This window comes from Stomoxys calcitrans, chromosome 5 (genome assembly GCF_963082655.1).
Source record: "Stomoxys calcitrans chromosome 5, idStoCalc2.1, whole genome shotgun sequence".
Taxonomy (NCBI): Eukaryota; Metazoa; Arthropoda; class Insecta; order Diptera; family Muscidae; genus Stomoxys; species Stomoxys calcitrans.
The window spans coordinates 2,137,544-2,158,494 of NC_081556.1; the positions used below are offsets into that span (position 1 = coordinate 2,137,544).

General features: G+C 36.1%; 1 protein-coding gene across 1 annotated transcript in view; it reads left to right on the top strand.

Annotated features, from left to right (window-relative positions):
- The window catches only part of LOC106083174 (uncharacterized), a 36,708-nt gene that overhangs the window by 9,879 nt on the left and 5,878 nt on the right, over positions 1-20,951 (top strand). The window contains exons 3-8 of the mRNA XM_013246043.2: positions 10,748-11,114; positions 11,181-11,431; positions 14,127-14,299; positions 15,248-15,655; positions 15,926-16,065; positions 16,140-16,609. Coding sequence (XP_013101497.2) covers positions 10,748-11,114; positions 11,181-11,431; positions 14,127-14,299; positions 15,248-15,655; positions 15,926-16,065; positions 16,140-16,609 — 1,809 coding nt within the window. The remainder of the gene's footprint in view (positions 1-10,747; positions 11,115-11,180; positions 11,432-14,126; positions 14,300-15,247; positions 15,656-15,925; positions 16,066-16,139; positions 16,610-20,951) is intronic.

Sequence of the window (20,951 nt, forward strand, 5' to 3'; positions counted from 1 at the left end):
CAATAAAAAAAATAATTAGATCAATTAATTTCGTTATTGAAAACAATTTTTATATTTTAATTGTAGAAATATGAAGACTTCTCATATGGGAAAAAATTTTTTGTCTTTATGTATCTATATAAGTTTTTTCTCATATACGTTTTTTTCCTATACAGAATTATTGCATATAAGAAACTACTTATATGCAATAATTCTGTATAAGAAACAAATAATTGGGCTTTCTTATATCCGCTTTCCACTGTATACACTTCTACTGACACAATCATTTTGACATTAATGATGTAGTTGACAGTCGGAGATGATCATTATTATGATTATGATGATGTATGCAACATGTGTATGAGAGCTTTATTAAAAAAAATTAAACAAAAACGGTTATGAGTCATGGATTTCTTTGTAGTTGATCACTGTTAGCATCGTGTGGATTACGACAATTCCGTTGGATAGTTGGTGGTGCTGCAGTGATTGCCTTGAAAAATGAATCAGTTAATTTCTTTAATGTTCTTTACAACAATTATGTCACAACTAGGTTTGGTGAGAAATGGCTTTAAACATTTTCCGCAGAATGTGTGTCATGCCTTGGCTCACCGAACAAATTAACAATTTCAATTGCGTTGCGTTATGATTAGCTTTGGGTTTGTTCAATCATTCCGAATATTTCCCATGTGTTGACAAAGAAAACTCCACCTTGGTCAATACAATTAAAATAAACTGGGGTTCATTTCACATTACATCCATTAAGTAGGTGCGCCCTTTTGTATTTCACCCCATGCCATGTTTGAGGGTTCTATTTACTTTGGTTTTGCTTCAAACGAATTAATTGATTTCACTGTTACAATCGATTTGTTTTTATGGTTTTGGCTTAATCGCTGTGTTTTATATACTCTGACTGTGTTTGTTTTGTTTGTATATTTGAAAATGAACGTATTGTATATCTGTACATTTCTTTTGATGTATATACTATATGGTTACATGTAGCAATACAACAGGCATTTTACAGATATTTATTGAGAAGGTTATTTCAAAATTATCGAACTTTTATTGTGGTAATGAAACTTAAACTATCGTCTATTTTTCACAACATGTTCTTAAAAGTTTCCTATAAGAGAATATATATATATAGTTTTTCTAACCAAATAGAACCATTTTATTTCCTAAAATATTCTTGTAATCCACAACACACATTTTGTCCCCTATCCAGAAAGCGGGATACGGAAAAGATAAAGAAAAAACATCAAATCATCAATGGTACACCACCATGTTTCACGGCCATCTAGGTTGCTTAGGATTAAATTGGTTTGATCCCAACTCTCTTTCGTACAGCGGATTCATGTGGTTCTCGGGCGTCCCCTCCTTCGCTATCCTTGCAGATTCCACTTTAGGACATTTCTCGCATATATTCGCGCAGTCGGCGTTGGATATGACCCAAGAAAGTTCATTTTCTCTTCCGGATTTCTACACTCAAATCGTCAATGGGACACCATTATGTTTCACGGCCATCTAGGTTGCTTAGGATGAAATTCTATATAAAGGTTGATCCCAACTCTCTTTCGTACAGCGGATTCATGTGGTTCTCGGGCGTCCCCTTCTTCGCTATCCTTACAGATTCCACTTTAGGACATTTCTTGCATATTTTCGCGCGTTCCGGTGTTCTACACTCAAATCATCAATGGGACACCACCCTGTTTCACGGCCATCTAGGTTGCTTAGGAGTAAATTCTATATATGGGTTGATCCCAACACTCTTTCGTACAGCGGATTCATGTGGTTCTCGGGCGTCCCCGCCTTCGCTATCCTTGCAGATACCACTTTAGGACATTTCTCGCATATCTTCGCGCGGTCGGCGTTGGATATGACCCAACAAAGTCCATTTTCTCTTCGGGTTTCTACATCGACTGGATTAAATTTTGTTCTTATTGGCAATCTTCATCTGAAATACGGTTTGACCAGAAAATTCGAAGTATTTGTCGAAGGCAGCGATTTATAAAAACTTGGATGATGTGGGAAGTCACTTGCGTCAATTGAACATCCATATAACATATTGAACATCCATATAACAAAAGGAAATTTGACACTACTATTGATAATTTGATATTATATGAGATGTCACCTCATCTCCAAACATATACCTATAAGATAATATTATATTCATTTCTGTTTTAAGTGCTACATCCAGGAGTCACTGAATAAGGTTAAGCCAAGCGATCAGCCCATATACAATTTTTTAATTTTTGGCAGAACTTGGCATTGAGTATGTCAACTTGTTCTCTTTTTATATTCATTCTTTGTTTACGTTTTCTCCTATTTAACACTTTCAATCGGCAGATTTCACATTCTTCATGATGTTCATGAAGCCTATCCACTTTATGTTTTCGCAAGTGAGCTAACCTTCTATTTGGGGCTTCATTTAGAAAATTGTAGCATTATAATTCCATTGTTTACAGTAATTTAAACATTTCATTAAGGAATAGCGTAGGAAAACTTTTCTATTACTATATTATTGATCTAATGATACAAGGCCTCCCATTTTTTTCTTTTGAAGAATTGAAAATTTGCCCATGAACATTCCATTAGGAAACAAGGGTAAGCTTCTCACATATGAATTGAGTGCTGTCCGATTCAAGGTTAAGCTCAATGATAAAGGACTTCCTTTTTATGGTTCGAACGGCGTGCCGCAGTGAGACAATTCTTTGGGGAGAAGTTTTTACATGGCATAGTACCGCACAAATGTCAGCAGCATTAGGACGGGATAACCACCGCTGAAGAATTGGCTGATGTTCTCGCCCAGATTCGAACCCAGGCGTTCAGCGCCATGCTAATCTCTGCGGTAGGATGGCCTTCATTTGAAGAAATAAGGTGTATCAAATAGATCACTGTTCATTTTGCGTCAGGATAAATGTAGAAAATATAGGCAGTGACCCCAAAGTCCTCTCAGTAAGAGGTCGAGCGGCACCTGCTCTTTGGTTAAGCAAAAACCTAATCCACGTCTATACAATTCCTTAAAAATTAATTTATCGAAATTGTAAGCAACTTAACATATGGTTTTGAGAAATTTGATGATTTATTTTCAGAAAGTTTTCAAAATATTGTCTTCTCTTCTTACAAAGGTCCTATCGCCAATTACTTCGAAAAAAAAACAAAAAAGTTTGGAACGAAATATAGAATGTATTGCTCATATTATTTAATGTTAATGACTTTTGGATTCATGTTCTAAGGGTGTGGCTCATTAAAAAATTATTTATTTATTTATTTGATTTTTATTAATCAACCAATGCCCTTCTGAGCAACACGTTGATAGTATTTATAAGAAGAATAATGAATCACATTTCATATAATTCAAATATACTTATCAAGTAAAACGTTAATGCCAAATCTTTAAAATTGAAGGAAACAGTTTAAATGAAAAATAAGTGATAGAATGTAAAAATTGTCAGCAACATAACATTTTAAGTTTCTTAATAGTTTAAATTTAAAATTAAAGTTCGTTAAGCAGCTCGCTCTAGCAAGTCGAAATCTATATATATAAAAGAGTTGCGTGACTGGCTGACTGATCATCGCCCAGCCCAAATGGCTAAAGCTAGAATCATGACATTTTGCAAGAATGTTGGTCTTGGATCATAGGCACGAGATAAGGCCGGATTTGGTGGTATTCTTACGTTTAGATATTAAAAGTAACCAAAAAGTACGCAATGGTACATATATTGGTACACTGCGAACGGAAAGGGATAGAACTATGTTCTTTAGTTCAAATAAAAGATCGTCCCGAAAAAAAAGGTTTAGTAAACAAAATTTTCGAAAATCGTTAGGGAAGTGGAAGAAATAGTACGTTTAGTACCGCAATTGGTACTATTTGGTACTTTCTTTGAAAATTGTGCTAGAGCTCTGACTTTTGGAACTTAAGTACACTATGGCAACCTAAATTGGGTGGCTATAAGAGTTTTTGGAAATTTGTACATATAGATACAAAAAAGTACCAAAAAATTACGAAATTGGTGAAATTTGTACAGGGCCGATGGATAGAGGTAGAATTTTCAAATTTGACTTAAAAGACATCTGATGCTAAAAAATGAGAGTGAAAAAAAAAATAGAAAAAAAAGTACTGGTAACGGAATAAAACGTATGTTTAGTATCGCAATTGGTACTATATTGGTACATTCTTTACAGATGGAACCAGTGGTGTGAAATTTGGCATGCAGCTGCAACTAGAACAAATATGATAGGTGACTATGGTCTTTTTACAGTTCGTACATTTTAGTACCATTTTCTACTTTCTATGCATATAGAGCTAGAGGACTGAAATTTGGCACGTAGGTAAAACTTTGAAATATATGATGGGCGATTAAAAAGTTGTTTCACAATTCGAACATTTTGGTACCAAAATTGGTAATTTCTTTAGAGATGGGACTAGTGGTCCGAAATTTGTTATATAGGTACAACTGAGTAATAAATGATGAATGACAAAGCGATCTATTCAAAATTCGTAAATTTTGGTACCAACATTGGTACCATTTTGTACTTTCCGTTCAGATGGAACTTGAGATCTGAAATTTAGCATGTAGGTACAACTAAGATATGTATGATTCGTAAATTTTGGTACCATTTGGAGCTCTCTGTTCAGCTGAAGCCAGAGGTCCGTAATTTGGCATGTAGGTACAACTAAGAAATATGTTTTGGGAGGCTAAATGATATATTCACCATTCAAATATCTTGGTACAAAAATTGGAACCATTTGGTACTTTCTTTACAGATGGAGCTACAGGTCGGAAATCTGGGATGTAGGTACAAAAAGGAAATATATAATGGGTGACTAAATGATCCATTCAAATTTCGTATATTTTGGTACAAAAGAGTGCAAAAGTGCTTATCTTCGCTAAATTTTGGGCGACAAGAAGTTTTTTTAAGATCGTAAATTTTGTTACAAAAACTTACAATATGGTACTTTCTTTATGAGCGCTCGAAATTTATAATCTTATAATCTGAAAGTTTAGGTTTTGGAAGTTTACACTAAAAATGGAGTATCAAAAACGGGGGTAGCGAAGCGGACCACCGGAATGCTAGTAATTTAATAAATTTCGTCAATAAACCAAACCATAAATAAATCAAACTATTTCGCGTATATCAATACTTAAGTAAATCCATCATTTAAATATTAACCACAACCAACAAACAAGGTTTTAAAGCAAAACAAAGAAGAGCTGGAAACACTAATATTTATAATGTCAATTCGATTTTATAAGCTTACCCTTTGTGTAATATATTTGAGATCTTACAGTTAATCCAAGTTTCAAGCAATTTTCGAGATTCTGGAATTTAAAACTACGTCAATCCTTTTACGGCTGTTTCATATATTTTCAAGTCTCACATCTATACCTTATACCGTATATGCCTAGGGAAATTAAAATTTCTTAACAATAGAAGAATAAATCTGTGGGTACGACAATATCTACAGCAAATATACCTTGTGTGTGTTGTCTTCATTTTATTCTTTATCACTGAAGGGTAAAGAATAGTTTTCAGAAGACAATAAAATCGCTAAAAATAATAAGTATAAATATTTATTGTATACGATTCATTGCCAGCAAACGCGTCTTAAGAGAAATTTTAATTTAAACTGCTTGCTCAGTTGTGAAACCACACAATGTAATTCGTATAGAGTTTCTTATTGAGAAATTGTATACCTTCGAATGTAAAAGACAATAAATTAGCTCGGTCATAAGTATGTGCCATGGCTAACCAGTTCTATTGTTTATGCAAACATGTAGATCGAAAGTAGGAAATTTATTTCCAAATGAAATGACGCTTTTAAAGAACTAAATTTCATTCTGTTGATTTTGACATGAATAGAACTTCAAACATTTTTCAGTACGACCTAATGTGGCCAGAATGAAGAACTAACACAAACGCTTGTCTGAAATTTGATATAATAACAAGTAAAACACAAATTAAACGCCATCAAGTATAGGAGTGTTATGCATATCACGATGATGGTCTTTTTATTTTGCGGCCAATATAACATATCGCAGAAACCGCAAACGTATGCAGCCATGAGTATAGAGTACGACTAGGATTTAATGAAAAATAATAAATATGATGACGTTGTTAATAATGGGGAATTCAAAATAAAAAAACGCACATTTTAACAATGTATTTATAAAATTTCACATAACGACCAAATCCAAAATGACAATTTTGTGCAACGCCCTTTATTAACCAATTCAAAACAAATTGTTTAGACAACGATCTTTTAAAGTTGGAAACATTTTAAAGTTTGCCTTTTTGATTAACTTATCCACTTTTCCATTAATGTTTGATAATCATTTATTTATCTGAGTTAGAAAAGATCTCCATGCACCCGATCTTCTGCGCTTCTTCTCCATATTCAAATGATTTTTTTGATTTAGGTACAACTGAATTCATTTAGACCACATGAACTAGCCAATGGCGAAAATCTTCAACAACAGAGATAAGTCCATAAATGTTGAAAAATTTTCTCTCTGATTTCCCAGCATGAGTTAGCAGAACATTTGGTTCTAGTTCCCGTCACAAAAAGGATAATGTTGGGTGTTGTCCTAAAATTGTTGATTTGCAATATGTGTTTTGATCAGGTCACAGCACGACATCTATGATGCTTCATCTTGCTGAGTCAATACGGAATGACTTAAATAATGGGAAAGATTGTGTCCTTTTGTCTTTTGACTTGACTAAGGCATTTAATTCTATTTGCTTTGGTACTATGGTTGAGAAATTAAGTGATAACTTTATCTTTTCTAGATCTGCTTGCAGGCTTGTTATGTCGTATATGTGCGGTAGATTACAATTATTCCCCTCTCTTCTGTTGTGCCGCAGGGATCGGTTTTAGGACCTCTTCTGTTTATACTCTACATTAATGATTTTTCTGAATTCTTTGGATCTAACTTGTGTGAAACCTTTCTTTTAGCAGATGATATATATCTTCTTTTTAGTGCGGATCGTTGTTTTAGCAATATTTTGGAGACGAATATTAATGCTACTATAGGACGAATCTTGTTATGGTCTAAGGCATTACAGTTTGGATCCCAGACGCAGCCTGGATTTGATATTTTTGTGGGGAATTCTAAAGTAAATTTTGTTGATTGGATTAAATGCTTGGGGATAGTGATTGATAAAGATCTTAATTTCGGTTGTCGTATTGACTCTCTCCATTCTCGTGTTTATGGTATTTTGCGTCGATTGTATTCGGCAGGTATTTATATCCCTTCGTGGGTGAAAATCAGACTTTCTCACGCTTTGTTAATTCCTTTAGGTGTGTTTTTGAAAGATCATTCTGTTTTCGTGTGACTAGGGGTTGGAATGTATTGCCCGCCGAGCTAAGAATCTTTTCACACTCGAATAATGTTTTTCGCTTAAAACTTATTAACTTCTATTCTACAGATCAAACTTAGTGTTGTTGTTGCTGGAATCTTTTTGAATTGCAACATGGGACTTGTTCAAAAATCCAACATTTTAAGCTGGGGAGCCAATTAAAATGAATTAGGCTAAGAATCTTATATCATTTTGTAACTGTGAAGTATTTAACTTTTTAATGTTTATTGAGGAGTATACATATATCGTTGTAATACGTTTTTTTGCTAACGAGGGTTATGTATTACTATTAAGTAATAAATAAATAAATATTTATTGCTGATCAATTTCTTCTAGTTGATCAATAAAAAATTACTCTTCACTAGGCATCTTAATAAGTTTTCGCTAAAAATGACGTAAATTATGTGCAGCCCTTGTCGCCAAGAAAAACCCAATCATTGTAGTCATTCATAGTTGTCGTTTCTTCGCTAAACCAAAAATACAACACAATCAATGAGTGTGAATGCACCAAAAATTCAAATGCGACCTCCACAATGCCATTACGTGAATTATTTGTGCACTTTACGATAATAACCCAAACACATGAACACACACACACACGCACTCTTTAATATTTACACTTGCACTCAGTTTTCAGATGTCACCCCACACGGCTCCTTCCATGTTAAAACTCTCCCGCTTGGTTTCGTGACTCATAGCAACACATCACTCGTCGTGCTGTGTGTGTACGTATAATCAGATTCTCTTTTGAGCGAAACGACGATCGTGATCAATCAATCTCTTCACTTTGCCAATGAACTAACTCATAAGAGGGCAGGGACTGCATAATTGTCAGTTGTTTTATTCTCTTTTGGGATTTTGTATGGTTAGCGCATGCGCAACACTTAGTCATGGGGGACGGGGTTCGACGTCTGTATGCGTGCGTGCGTGTGTTTGTGCTTCCAAGATCTGTTCAAATGCAAACCCCATATGTATTGAACGTGTTGTAAATGAACGTGCGTGTTTGATTTTTAAGTAAATTTCATCCAACAGTAGGATTTAATCAAATATTTTATTCGCAACTTGCCAATGTTATGCATTTGAATTGAGTTTTTATCTTCGACAAGTGAACCTCTAATTTGAAAAGAAAGCTATTTTAAGTGCAATAAACATAAACAAAACACCTACCTACAATAAATAAGTAAATAACTGTTCCCTACAGTTTGAACACGATCGGACAACGTTTGAGGTAATTTTTTGCTTATCTGTTATCTTTAGAAGTATTTTTTTGTGGTCGTTTCTATTATTTTTTTTTTATTTTTATTGGTCAGATGATTCATTTTCTGTTCTTGCGCCCGTCGGATATGATGTTCTGAGTTGTCACTTTTAATACTATTTTTCTTGCCTTTGCTATTGTTGTTGTTGTTGTTGTCGTTATGTCCATAAACAAAAACTTGACAAACAAAAATGTCTCATAAAGTCCAGACTCAGTAAGGCAGCTTTAGCTTTACAACGTGTTTAGAATCTCAATTAAAGATTATTCAAGATTTTATGCATAAGCTGTTGCCAGTGTTTTAAGGTTGTTGCTATATTTGCTTTTCAACGGACTTTATTTTGTGTATTATGAACTTTTTTGAAAAAAAAAAATATTAATTTCCGCATTAAAAAAAGGAATTTGCAGGAATGTCATATATGAATCATATACATACTGCTGATTTACATATATCTAACTTAAATAAAGTTTATTTACCCGTAGGAGTGTACATTTAATTATTGCAAATGTTAACTTTGCAGGGCTGAATCATAACCACAACTGGCAAATCTGATAACACCTACAGATAGGGTGCTGAGGATATGGAAATACCATTTTCCCAGCTACTGTTATGCCGCCCAACCCTTGTATACCGCCTAGTGAGAAGGAGGTCGCCGACTTAAAGCCGTAGGCGACACACTAATGAGGCTTCGTATGCATTAGCTTGTCTGCCTAATCTGGCTGAAAGAACCCATACCCGATTATTGGAATCTCAGCATAATGGATTATGGAATAAATGTTCTCATCACATACAATAAACTTTCAATTGACTGTGTGAGGGATAAAAATGTGGAGTCATTAGGCCTTACCAATGCGGCTTTAGACCATGTAAATCCACTATTGAGTGACTATCATATTTCAGGATCGATAGAACGCAGATTAGCTTTGGGCAAAGTTAGCTAAAAATACTAATTAATCTATTTCCAAACCAAAAGCATTTGTTCTAAATATTGAATTCATAATTTTTCAAATTTTCGAAAAACGTTTAAAATTTTACAAATTTGTAAACTGTTGAAAATCGCATTGGTTTACCAATTATTTGGTTAAGGGAGCTTTCTTATTAGTCATGTGGCGGCTAAGGACAATGTGTTATCCTTGATACAATATCCAATGTTCCAGGCAGTGTGGTCTAAGTGAGTCTGATGGCAGACTGCCACTTAAAAATAACCCAACCTAACCAATTACTACATAAACTCTACTTCAACCATTACTTTCCTACTATCGCTAAATAAGAAATTGAAATGTTCATTTAGTTTGGAAATGCACACTTAAAAAATCACTATGCTTAAGAAGAATATCATACAAATATGTGCGTGGGTAATTTGTCTTTCTTTCACACTATTTACTATAATTTTTGCTTTAGTGAATCGGCTATTGCCGTATCTAAAACCGTGGGATGCGTAAAAAACAATGATCCATGCTCGCACTATTAGATTAAACAAAAGATGTGTTCGTTGTGTACTGCTGAATTCAGTTCAATTTGCATTGTGGCTAACATTTTCACAGATGCATGTTCAGTGTGAAGTTTTTCTTATGATTTAAATCACTTGTTGTATTCCGATCGAACAGTGGCTGGAAAATGTCAGTTATTTCCGAAATGTTTTTCTTCGCCTACCGAGAAATATTTTTTAACCCTTTGTTTTTACCCTAAGACTTGTTTTTTTAAGTTTCTCTTTGAAAAAAGTTTCCCATTTTTACATGAAAGCTATTTCGTATTTGAAACTTATAAAAACTAAGTTTGCTGGATCAAGTTTTAATAAGGCCTTCTCAATTCCAGCACTGGTGTAATAAACACAAGAAATAATCCATACATCACAATTTGCGTAGGCACTATTTGACAAAAAAAATCAACAAATTGAAATATGTGTTTTTTAAATTTTGTTGTGAAGAAAAAGCCAACAAGCAGTCTCCAATTAATGATTAAGCCGAACACATCAGCATTGCTTACGGCTCTAGAAAACCGCTCATATCGTTTCAAGTTTAGGACACACACACACGCAAAGCAATGAGTTTAATTAAAAGTTATCGAAAACATCAAGTATTTATGTTAATGCTCAAAACGCCTACACAATGGTTTTAGCATTTACTTATGTTATTGTATTTGTCTAATTTCAGATGGTTATACCTCCACCACCGGGACCACCTCCCCCACCGGGGCCACCACCTCCCCCAGCCATGGGCAACTTGAAACTAGGTGGTGGCGGAGGTGAACAAGCACGATCCGCCCTATTGCAATCTATACAAAAGGGCAAAACGTTAAGACCTACCGTAACAGTGGATAAGAGTGGACCTGCCCTGTCTGGTAAAATATGCGGCAGTACTGGTGCCGGCAGTACTGGTTCCAGCAGTGGTGGCTCACCCAAACGGCAGGTTATTGGCGGTGCCAGCAATAATATTGGCAATGGTGGTCCGAAATTGGGTGGTTTATTCGAGGGAATGTCTTCAATGCCCAAGTTAAAACCAGTCAATGGCAGCAGAAGTAGTAAGTTTTAAGTCTGAAATAAAGTGAACTTTTCATTATTTATCGAAAATAAACACTCCTTTATAGCGGCAGTCACTTCATCTGGAAATGTACGCAGTACTAGTCCTCCACCGGTGGCAACATCGAACACATCAACGAACAATACTCCAATGGACTTTAATGCTGAACTCACGAAACATTTAACACTTAAACGACAAAAACAGCAACAATCAACAACTGGCTCCACGCCGCATATCAATGCAACTGAAGCAAACTTTAAAACAAACAGAGGACCACCGCCACAGCCACCAACTCAGCCGCCCAAAAATGTGTCCACGGTAAGAGCAAAGATATTTTAAATAATAATAAAGACCTGAATGCCTGGGTACAAATCCCGGCTTGAACGTCCAAAATTTTTCAGCGGTTATCCCCCTACTAATGTTAGTTACATTTGTGAGGTAATATGCCATGTAAAAAACTTCTCCCCCAGAGAGGTTTCGCATTGCGTCACGTGTTTCGGACTCGGCAATAAAAAGAAAGTCCCTTGGTTATTGAGCTTAAACTTGAATCGGACGGCACCCATTCATATGTGAGAAGTTTGCCCCTGTTGCTTAAGGTGCCATCACATTACTTGTTCTTGTCTTATGACATGTCAATTTTTGCTATTGTTAAAGTTGCACACATAGTGTGATACGAATAATAACATCATTGTTATTTTTCCTTTCCTTGTAAGTTGAATGAAAGCAACCCCAAATTAAATTGTTTCCACAACTTTAACAATTTTTAACCAAGAAAAAACAGCTTTTGCCCAAATTTTTAGTTTATGTCATACAAAATAACATTAAAGTGTGATAGCAAAAATGATGAATCGTATGTAATAATGAAATACCAATGATACATAAAAAGTGACATGTCACAAGACAAGAACATGTAGTGTGATAGAGCCTTTCATGAAATATTCATGGGGAAATTTGCATTTCCATTAGGGCCTATTACTTAGAAGTAGTTATCAAACCTACTGAAAGAAATTAAATTCTGTTTCAATCACTAATATAATTGATTCAATTAATTTTTTAATTGAAACTGATTCAATCACGAAAATGGTAGTATGAAAAAGTTTTTGAAAAAGGTGATGGAAAATTCAATTCATTCAATTAAAAAAATGCATATTTAATTAAAAATTGACTCAAAATTTTTGAAATTTTGAAATTTGTGTTTGAAAAAATTAATTGATTCAATTAAAAAATTAATTAAATTAATTAGTATTTGATTTGAAAAATAAAAATTAATTGAAAACGATTTTTATTTTCAACTAGCCGAACCGGGCCCGCTCCGCTGCCCCTCCTTTAGCTCTCTATTGTCTTTCTAGGGTGGGGACACTTCGCCCTGAATGTGGATATCGAATTCGTGCCTCTGTAGCGTATGTCCGCTATGTGACGCTAAACGCCTGTGTACGAATCCTGGCGAAAACATCGAAAAATGTTAAAGCGGTGGTTATCTTCTCTTAATGCTGGTGAAATTTGTGAGGTACAAAGCCATGCATAGCCATGTAAATTCTCTCCAAAGAGGTGTCGCCCTGCGGCACATCGTTTGGATTGGGCTATAAACAAAGGTCCCTTTAAATTTACTCCCATATGCCTTTCTTTTAAGTCCTATCTTAGTACTTTGGTAAATATATCCTGTTTACGGGGCATTTCGGGTGTGGGATGACCACCCAGACACTTGGCAAATTGCAAATTTGCCCATGAACATTCCATTAAGGAACAGGGGCAAACTTCTCACATATTATTTGAATGCTGTCTGATTAACGTTTTTTTTTAACTCTATGATAAGGGACCACCTTTTTATAGCCGAGTCCGAACGGCGTGCCGGAGTGCGACAGCTCTGGTAGCCCAGGGTCTTTGTCCCGAAATTGAGTATAAATTTTTCCAAAATCAATCAATTTCCACCCTATATAATAGGGAGGTATTTTGTGGTGGGGCGGCACCCTAACCACATGGCTCTTCAATTGGATATCAAATTCGCAATCCCATGGCAGCCGGTTGTATATACCGGATTGACCCGATGAATTCGTTCATCATCATCGGGCTGCCGCCTCAGTGTACCACCCACTTCTACTACAACTACAACAACAGGGAGATATTTTGTGGTGGGGCGGCACCCTAACCACATGGCTCTTCAATTGGATATCAAATTCACTTTTTTCTCTCAAGCACTTTTCGTTTGATCTCTAAATTATCGTGATTGGTCTGTATATCCTTTGGCGGGTTTTGGCCGGCCCTCGAGCCATCTGACCCCAACAATAGAAACCAGGTTTTGTTTTTGGAGAGTAAAATTGCAAAGAAATTCAAACGAATCACATTACCAATCTTCGAGATCTGGTGTTTTTAATAATTAGGGTAAATGCTTTTATGGAGAGGAATGGCCCCTCAGACATTTCGACTCCAATATGGATATCAAATTGCCATGGTCGGTAAATATGAACTGTTTGGGGTGGTGTTTTGGGGCTGGGGCGGCCACCGGCACTTTGCCCTGAGAAAAGATATCAAATTTGTTTTTTACTCCCAAATACCGTTGATCTCCATATTACTTGATTTGACTGATTTTGGGGTGTGGGGTTACCCCCTATACTTCGTGAGTTTCTCGTGATTAATGCCGTGAGTACGATTTCACGCTCCTCTAACGAAAAATTTTAAACTAATCGCGGTCACGCACGATCACGTGATTAGATTTGGATCTCACTCACGAACTACGTGACTCACGCGTGACACAACAACTCACGTATACACCTCCAGTAATTGCTTTTTGTGCAAAATTTTGGAGCATATATCCTTATTTGTTGGGAATATATCGTGTTTTCTATAAACGGGTGGACATCGCTGAATCATTGCGACTCATACTTTATAAGAACTATAAAGTTGTGTATTTTAGAAGATTGCTCGGTGTAACGTGATAAATAACGTTGGACACTTACTACAACTTATCAATCCCAATTTATACTAAAGTAAATTTAAATTTCCCAACGTCTTACAGAGCACTTCCGATTCCATTCTGGAGAAGAATAAAACTAACTCACGTTCAACTATACTCTCCAATAACGACACATCGAAGCAATCTCTTCCACCCACATCATCAGAAATGAACAGCAAATTGATGAAACAAATAAACACTGGAGGAAGTGTTAGAAGCAAAGCCGCAAATCTAAAGTAAGTATGGTTCTCTTCATAGTCGATATATGGGTGTACTAGTTTGTATTTAAGAATATATGTATGTATATTGTACATAAATATGGATAAGTTTTTTTTAATCGAATAGATGAACATGTATATTTAGATATATAGGTAAAGAGAAACACTTTTGAACAATTTTTGGTTATCACTTCTTATAATGAAAAATTGCACTACCATTTTTACATGATGATCGAAAACTGATTTGAAATGAAGTTGAATTAAATATTAAATTAAAATTTTATTTTAAAGTATTGCACTATTCATGCTCAAAAAACCGCAAACAAAATAATTAATTTCTTAAGGAGAAGTAGCTCAAATTTAAATTTTGCATATTATGTAAAAATGGTTTATTATTTAAGTACATATAACGGTTTAGTTATAAGTGCTAAAGGGAAACACCGTTTGGGTTCATGTGGAATTTTTTCATATTTCGTTTCTGTATACACATCCATACATACGACACACACATATATTTGTAAGCACATGCATACTTATTATATAACTGGAATTCTTATAGCACCTTACATCTGTTTTGGAAAAATTTGATAAGAATCATGTTCGAGTGTTATTAAGGGTAAATCGTCTGAATCTTTGACAATGTGTGGTGGTCTAACCACAATGTATATTTCAAGAGTTTTGGTTGGTATGCTGCCGATTCCTTTACACACTTTTGTTTGTTTTAATGAAATTTGTTTCTTTTGCTACAACCTAGAGCAGTCAAATCTTTTTACGATTTTGTTAATACAAACTTTAAGGGAAGTCGAAAATAGAAATGTTTCAGAAAGTGGGTGTTTTCTGTTACACTCGGCTTGTTATTAGTTGATTTTTGTATTCTCTTTACTATGCTTTTTTATTTTGCATTTGTTTTATGTTGTATTTGTTTTTTTTTTTTTCTTTACACCACTCTCTTTTTCGGTTCCACAGTTTGACTTTAGGGAATAATAATGTATTTGTAAATAATAATAACAACGAAAATAATACAAAAACATCATCCCTAAACACAACAAACTTTTCAAACAACAACAACAACAACCACGCCACCAATAGTTCATCTTCATTGGCATCATCAACGGCAACATCGGGATCATTGCGTAGCCTAGCACCCAATAAGTCATCATTGTTTGGCAATAATGCGGCGGGCCAAAGCGGAGGGGGCAGCAGTACTAGTCCATCGGCATCTGCTTCCCCATCACCGCCCACCAAATCACCATTGTTGCCTTCAATGAAGCCAAATCATGGCAAACCGAATTTTGCCCCAAAACCTCCAGGCCTGCAGCAATTGACCAGCCAAAGACCGGCAGTAGCACGACATCATAGTATGAAGTCACCAAGGTACAAAACAAAACGCATTCATAACAAGCTGCTTAACCAGCGTATAAAGGCTTATGCTCACATTGCTTCCAAAGTTTTAACCAAAACTATACTCACCTCTCTATCATTTGCAGTCTATCAATCACACAAATGCTTCAAATTTTGTAAAAAACAAAAGAAATTAAATTCTAACATATGATTGGTTTTAAAATGGCTTGATTGAAATAAATAATTTAAATAGATTTTACTGCTTATCGTTAATAATATAATGAATATTTTTTTAAACTTTAGGTCGCCACCCATAACAGCTGGTGCAGGGGCAGGTCCGGTGTTTCCCCCGCAGCAACATTTTGGTACTATGCGCACACCCTTAGCACAATCCCATGAAGCCATTAATTCGGGTCTAAGATCTGCTCCACAACCTCCAATTGGTAAGATTTTGAACATTGGCACCCTTTTATGGTAATTTTTTTCATATAAAATAAAAATATTTTCTACCCTAAAGGACGACCCACAGTTGCTCCCCCCAAACCGCCCAACGTTAAGCCACCTCCACCGCCAACACCAGCTCGCAGTACTTCAAATTCCAATTTAAACCTATTTGCTTCCACAAATTCGGGTTCGAACTCCATGTCTTCGGCTCCTGTAAGTGCCATTAACTCGGCTCTCATATCATCTGCTACAAGTGTGAATTCCTCACCGTCTTCAACTCAACCGCCGTCAAACTCCTCATCTACGCATAGTGTTTCGGCTCTGCGTGATCAGTATCGAACGGGCGCAAATGCGACTCCGCCACCTCCTCCACCACCATCTACAACAGCAATGTCTCCCCCTGCAAAGTCTTCGAGTAGCCCGTTAAGTAGTAAATCAACGAAACCCATTATATTAAATGGCGGACCCATAAATGCCCCTCCATTACCACCTCATAGAACGTGTCCAGCACCACCGCCGCCTCAGAGACAAACAAGTAACAATGTGAGTATTACGAAAACATTTGTTAAGATATTTTATAAAGCTAAAGATAGGTGAAGCTCGAAATTTGCAAATTTGTCCAAGACCATTCCATAAGGAAACTGGGGGACGCATAAGACATATTCTTTTTACAGTCGCAACCGAACAACTTGGTACGGAGCGATACCACTTGATAAAAATATTTAAAATGGTTGCATACTTGACACAGGGGAGGGATAAAAAATTGTGGCGAAATTTTATTTATTTATTAGACTATATTTTACAAATAAATTCATAAAATATAAAAATAAAAATCGCAGGGTTTCTAGACCATATGTCGATTATTACTATTAAAAATTTAGATCTGATTTGGTAGAGTGTTGTGTTTGCAAAGGCATACTAAGATTTTTGGCAGACTGTTTGGTTTAGAGGGTCCATGAGAGTTGACATCGGTTCATTGTGTCTGGAGGAAGGACATTCCACAAGGATGTGAGAAATACTCCGCTCTTGATTGCAGTTACTACATTGAATGATAGCACAATTATCAAAGTAATGTTGTGTGTTAAAAACACTTTTGCCAACTCGTATGCAGGTTGTGTGTGTATTTACCCTGATACGGAACTTCTGTACAGCTGGAATTGTGAGAGGATAAAAAGGTATTCGAATTCTCCCAATTTCTTTGTAAATTTTTATTTCATTTGCTGTAATGTTAATATGTGTTGGCACCCAAATTATAAGCACAGGCATAGTTAAGTTAAAGTTAAGAAAATAATTATAAGACTCATTTTATTGTTCGATATAGTCTTAACCGCGCTAAGGCTATCCGAGGATATCACAGCTTTTGTTGATAATTCTGCACAAAAAATTCCAACAAACGATGGTAATAGACTCTGTTTAATAAGATGGTAATTTTGCTCCGACGTGGATTCTCCTTGGTAGGAATCGTCGGTAAAGAGAACAGTTTCCGTTGAGAATTTTTTTTTTTACCGCTGGGTACTTGGACCCAAATGTTAATACCATATTCGTGGTCTGGTCTCCAATACCTTTCATTTGACACCCTTATTGTGCCCATCGGACCACTTTCGGATATGGGTGGCGTTTTTACGGTAAAGGGGAGGGTCCGCCTCCACCCGATATCTAAAAGTTATATAGCCTATGTTTCCTTTCAGACAGACGTACACAATCTATGAAAATTTTAGGAAAATCGGTTCAGCCAAGTATCATATAGTCATAATAGGTCTAATGGCGTTTTTGAGGGGTGACATGACCCCCTATACTTCGATCTGATTTTGTATGCCAGATTCGAAATCTACTCCCGAATACCTTTCATTTGAGCCCCATATTGAAATGAACGGTCCGGTGGGTACTAAGACTCAAATTTTAATACCATATTCGTATTCTACTCTCCAATACCTTTCATTTGATACCTATACTGTCCCGATCGGTCCACTTTTGATTTTGGATTGTGTTTCTGGCATTTGGGGGAGGGTCCGTCCCCTTCCGATACCGAAAAACTATATAGCCTATGTTTCCTTCCAGAGTAACCTTCACAATATGCGAAAATTTCGAGAAAATCGGTTCTGCCGTTTTTCAGTCTATACGGAACAAACCAACCGAGTCCCATATATCCGTGATTGGCTAATGTGCCTATTTTGGACGTTTTTGTGAAGGTGACCCCCTATACTTCGACATGAATTTGTATGCCAGATTCGTTATCTATTCTTGCATACTTTTCATTTGATACCCATATTGTCCTTATCGGTCTACTTTAAATTTTGGGTGGTGTTGTTGGGGTAACGGTTGAGGGTCCACGCCCTTCCGTTATCCATAAATTATAAAGCCTATTCCTACTTCCTGACCATATTCGTAATCTTCTCCCGAATACCTTTCATTTCAGTCCCATATTGTCATGATCGTCAAATAAACCTATTTTAAGGGATGTTGGGGCGGCCCCCCAGATACTTGGACCCTACTTCTATTATGAAATTCGTACTCTACTCTTGAATACCTTTCATTTGAATCCCATATTGTCCCAATCGATCCACTTTTATTTTTGGGTAGTACTTTTGGGGTAAGGGTGAGGGGCGCCCCCCCCTCCCGATATCAAAAAATTATATAGCCTATGTTTTCTTCCATACCAACCTACACAATCTGTGAAAATTTCAAGGTAATCGGTTCAGCCGTTTTTAGTCTATAGGGAACAAACAAACCGACAAACAAACAAAGACAAATTGAATTTTATATATAAGATTTTATTAGTTAAGAATTATTCTTTGTGATTAGAAGGAAAACACACCACCGTATACATACTTTTATCAAATATCTTTACAACCCTCAAAAAAGTAGGCAACAAACACACACTTAATACAGTGCCTGCAAAGTATGCATCACTTTTACCGAACCCTCCTCAATATATGCAATATTGTGCGACACAATTCTACATACTTTTTTCGCTCTCATGGCTCTCTTGCATTTGTTTATTCTCTCATTTTATAAGTACACGTTTTCACCCTGTACGACGTTTCAGTCGCTCTCGGCATGTATAGCATGAAAATACCAAAACAAAATATGTAAGACACTGTTGTCATCGTGAAATGCCTCTATTCTTTTTTTATTCCCTTTTTGACATATTTCCTTTCAACGCTAGCAGTTGTTGCTCCACATTTACTGCTGAGGTAGCATTTGAATACCCACACACAAACTTGTGGTGTATAATTTTCACAGCCAACGAAACGGTCATCAATAATACCATTGTTATGGAAAAATCGTTACAAACAACTAAGGTGTGAAATTGACTGCAAATGAAAACTAGTTCTGCATACAAATATTGAAAAGTCGAATTATCTCTTGAGTAACTTGTGTCGAATCTAAAAGATGATGAATTACAGACATCGGGTAAATATTTTTAAACAATTTCCAACATTATTTCCATTTACAAAACAACAAACAAAAATAAGTTCCTACTCAGTAATACTTTCAGGCGGTGGACACATAAGTGTAAAAATAATTCATTTGATTGCATACATTTTACATATGCACTTTTCACTAAAGTAAATCTTCAGTTTGAATTGTGTGGTATGTGTGTGTGTATAAAATCCATCAACACTCACAAACTCTCTATTCTTTGGTGTTTAAAATAGCAATTTATCATAGGCAGGTTAAAGCATTGAAACTCTCATGACTAAACCCAACGTAGTGACTATGTGCTGCATAATAATCTTACAGGGAGGTTGTATCACCTGTTCATGTGCTCAACCTTGAGGAGTATGGACAAACGTTGATGGGTGTGTTACAAAAACGTTTTTTTTTTTAAGGATATCACGTGCAATGCGTTTCTTTGCGGGAGTGTTTCTTTACCACATACTTTGATTGCGATAGATGTAGAGACTACCTATTTCAGTAACAATTCATCAGAGTTGTGAATTTGGATGTTTCTAAAGCAGTGCCACAGCTGCCGAAGAAGCGGCAGCTTAACTCCTGTCCGATTCAAGTTTTACTTCAATGTTGTCCCCGAACATGGTAGCATTTGCGCAACGATCTATGGTTTTAATAGCGGAATTCATAAAATCTTGTACTACACCCATAGTACATCATAGTAAATATATGTATTGTAGAGCTTAACTGCTAGCAAGCTTGGATTAGCTCGTGGTTTCGATTTACACCAGAGACATAACAAAGGACGAAAATTATATATGAGAGTCTTATTTCAGACTGCCATTAAAACCTAACCTAAACTAAAATTCAGACAAATCGCTTAAATTGAGGCGTGTAAGCTGGCACTTATAATTGAATTTTGCATACCTGATTTTTAGCCAGCTTTTAGCAAAATGTCAAATCGAGCGGGTTTGGTTTGAACGGGGCTTTACCAATCTGTACTCGTTGTTGTTGTAGCAGTGTGTTATACACTGTGGCGGAAGCCCTTGCAGATGAATGATTCCATCGGGTCAATCCGGTATATACAACCGGCTGCAATGGGATTGGACATCAGTCCTCGCTCTGTAGGCTACATTTACCGGATCGTAATTGAGCCAGAACTACTCTGGTTTGCCCGGAGAGGTCAATTCAATTTCTTCAGGTACAGTGGGATGCGGTGGTTCACCAAGGACCACATTCACCCGGTAGCTATTCCCCACATCGCATGAATGTTTTCTAGACCCGCTTGATTGTTTTCTATTAGGGATATACGGGTGAACCTCGATTATCAGGTGTGCTCGGGACCGATTTTAGCACGGAAAATCGAAAACACGTCTATAGGGGTTTTTATACCCTCCACCATAAGATGGAGGTATACTAAATTCTTCATTCCGTTTGAGACACCTCGAAATACTGGTTTAAGACCCCATATATATACTTTAATATATATATA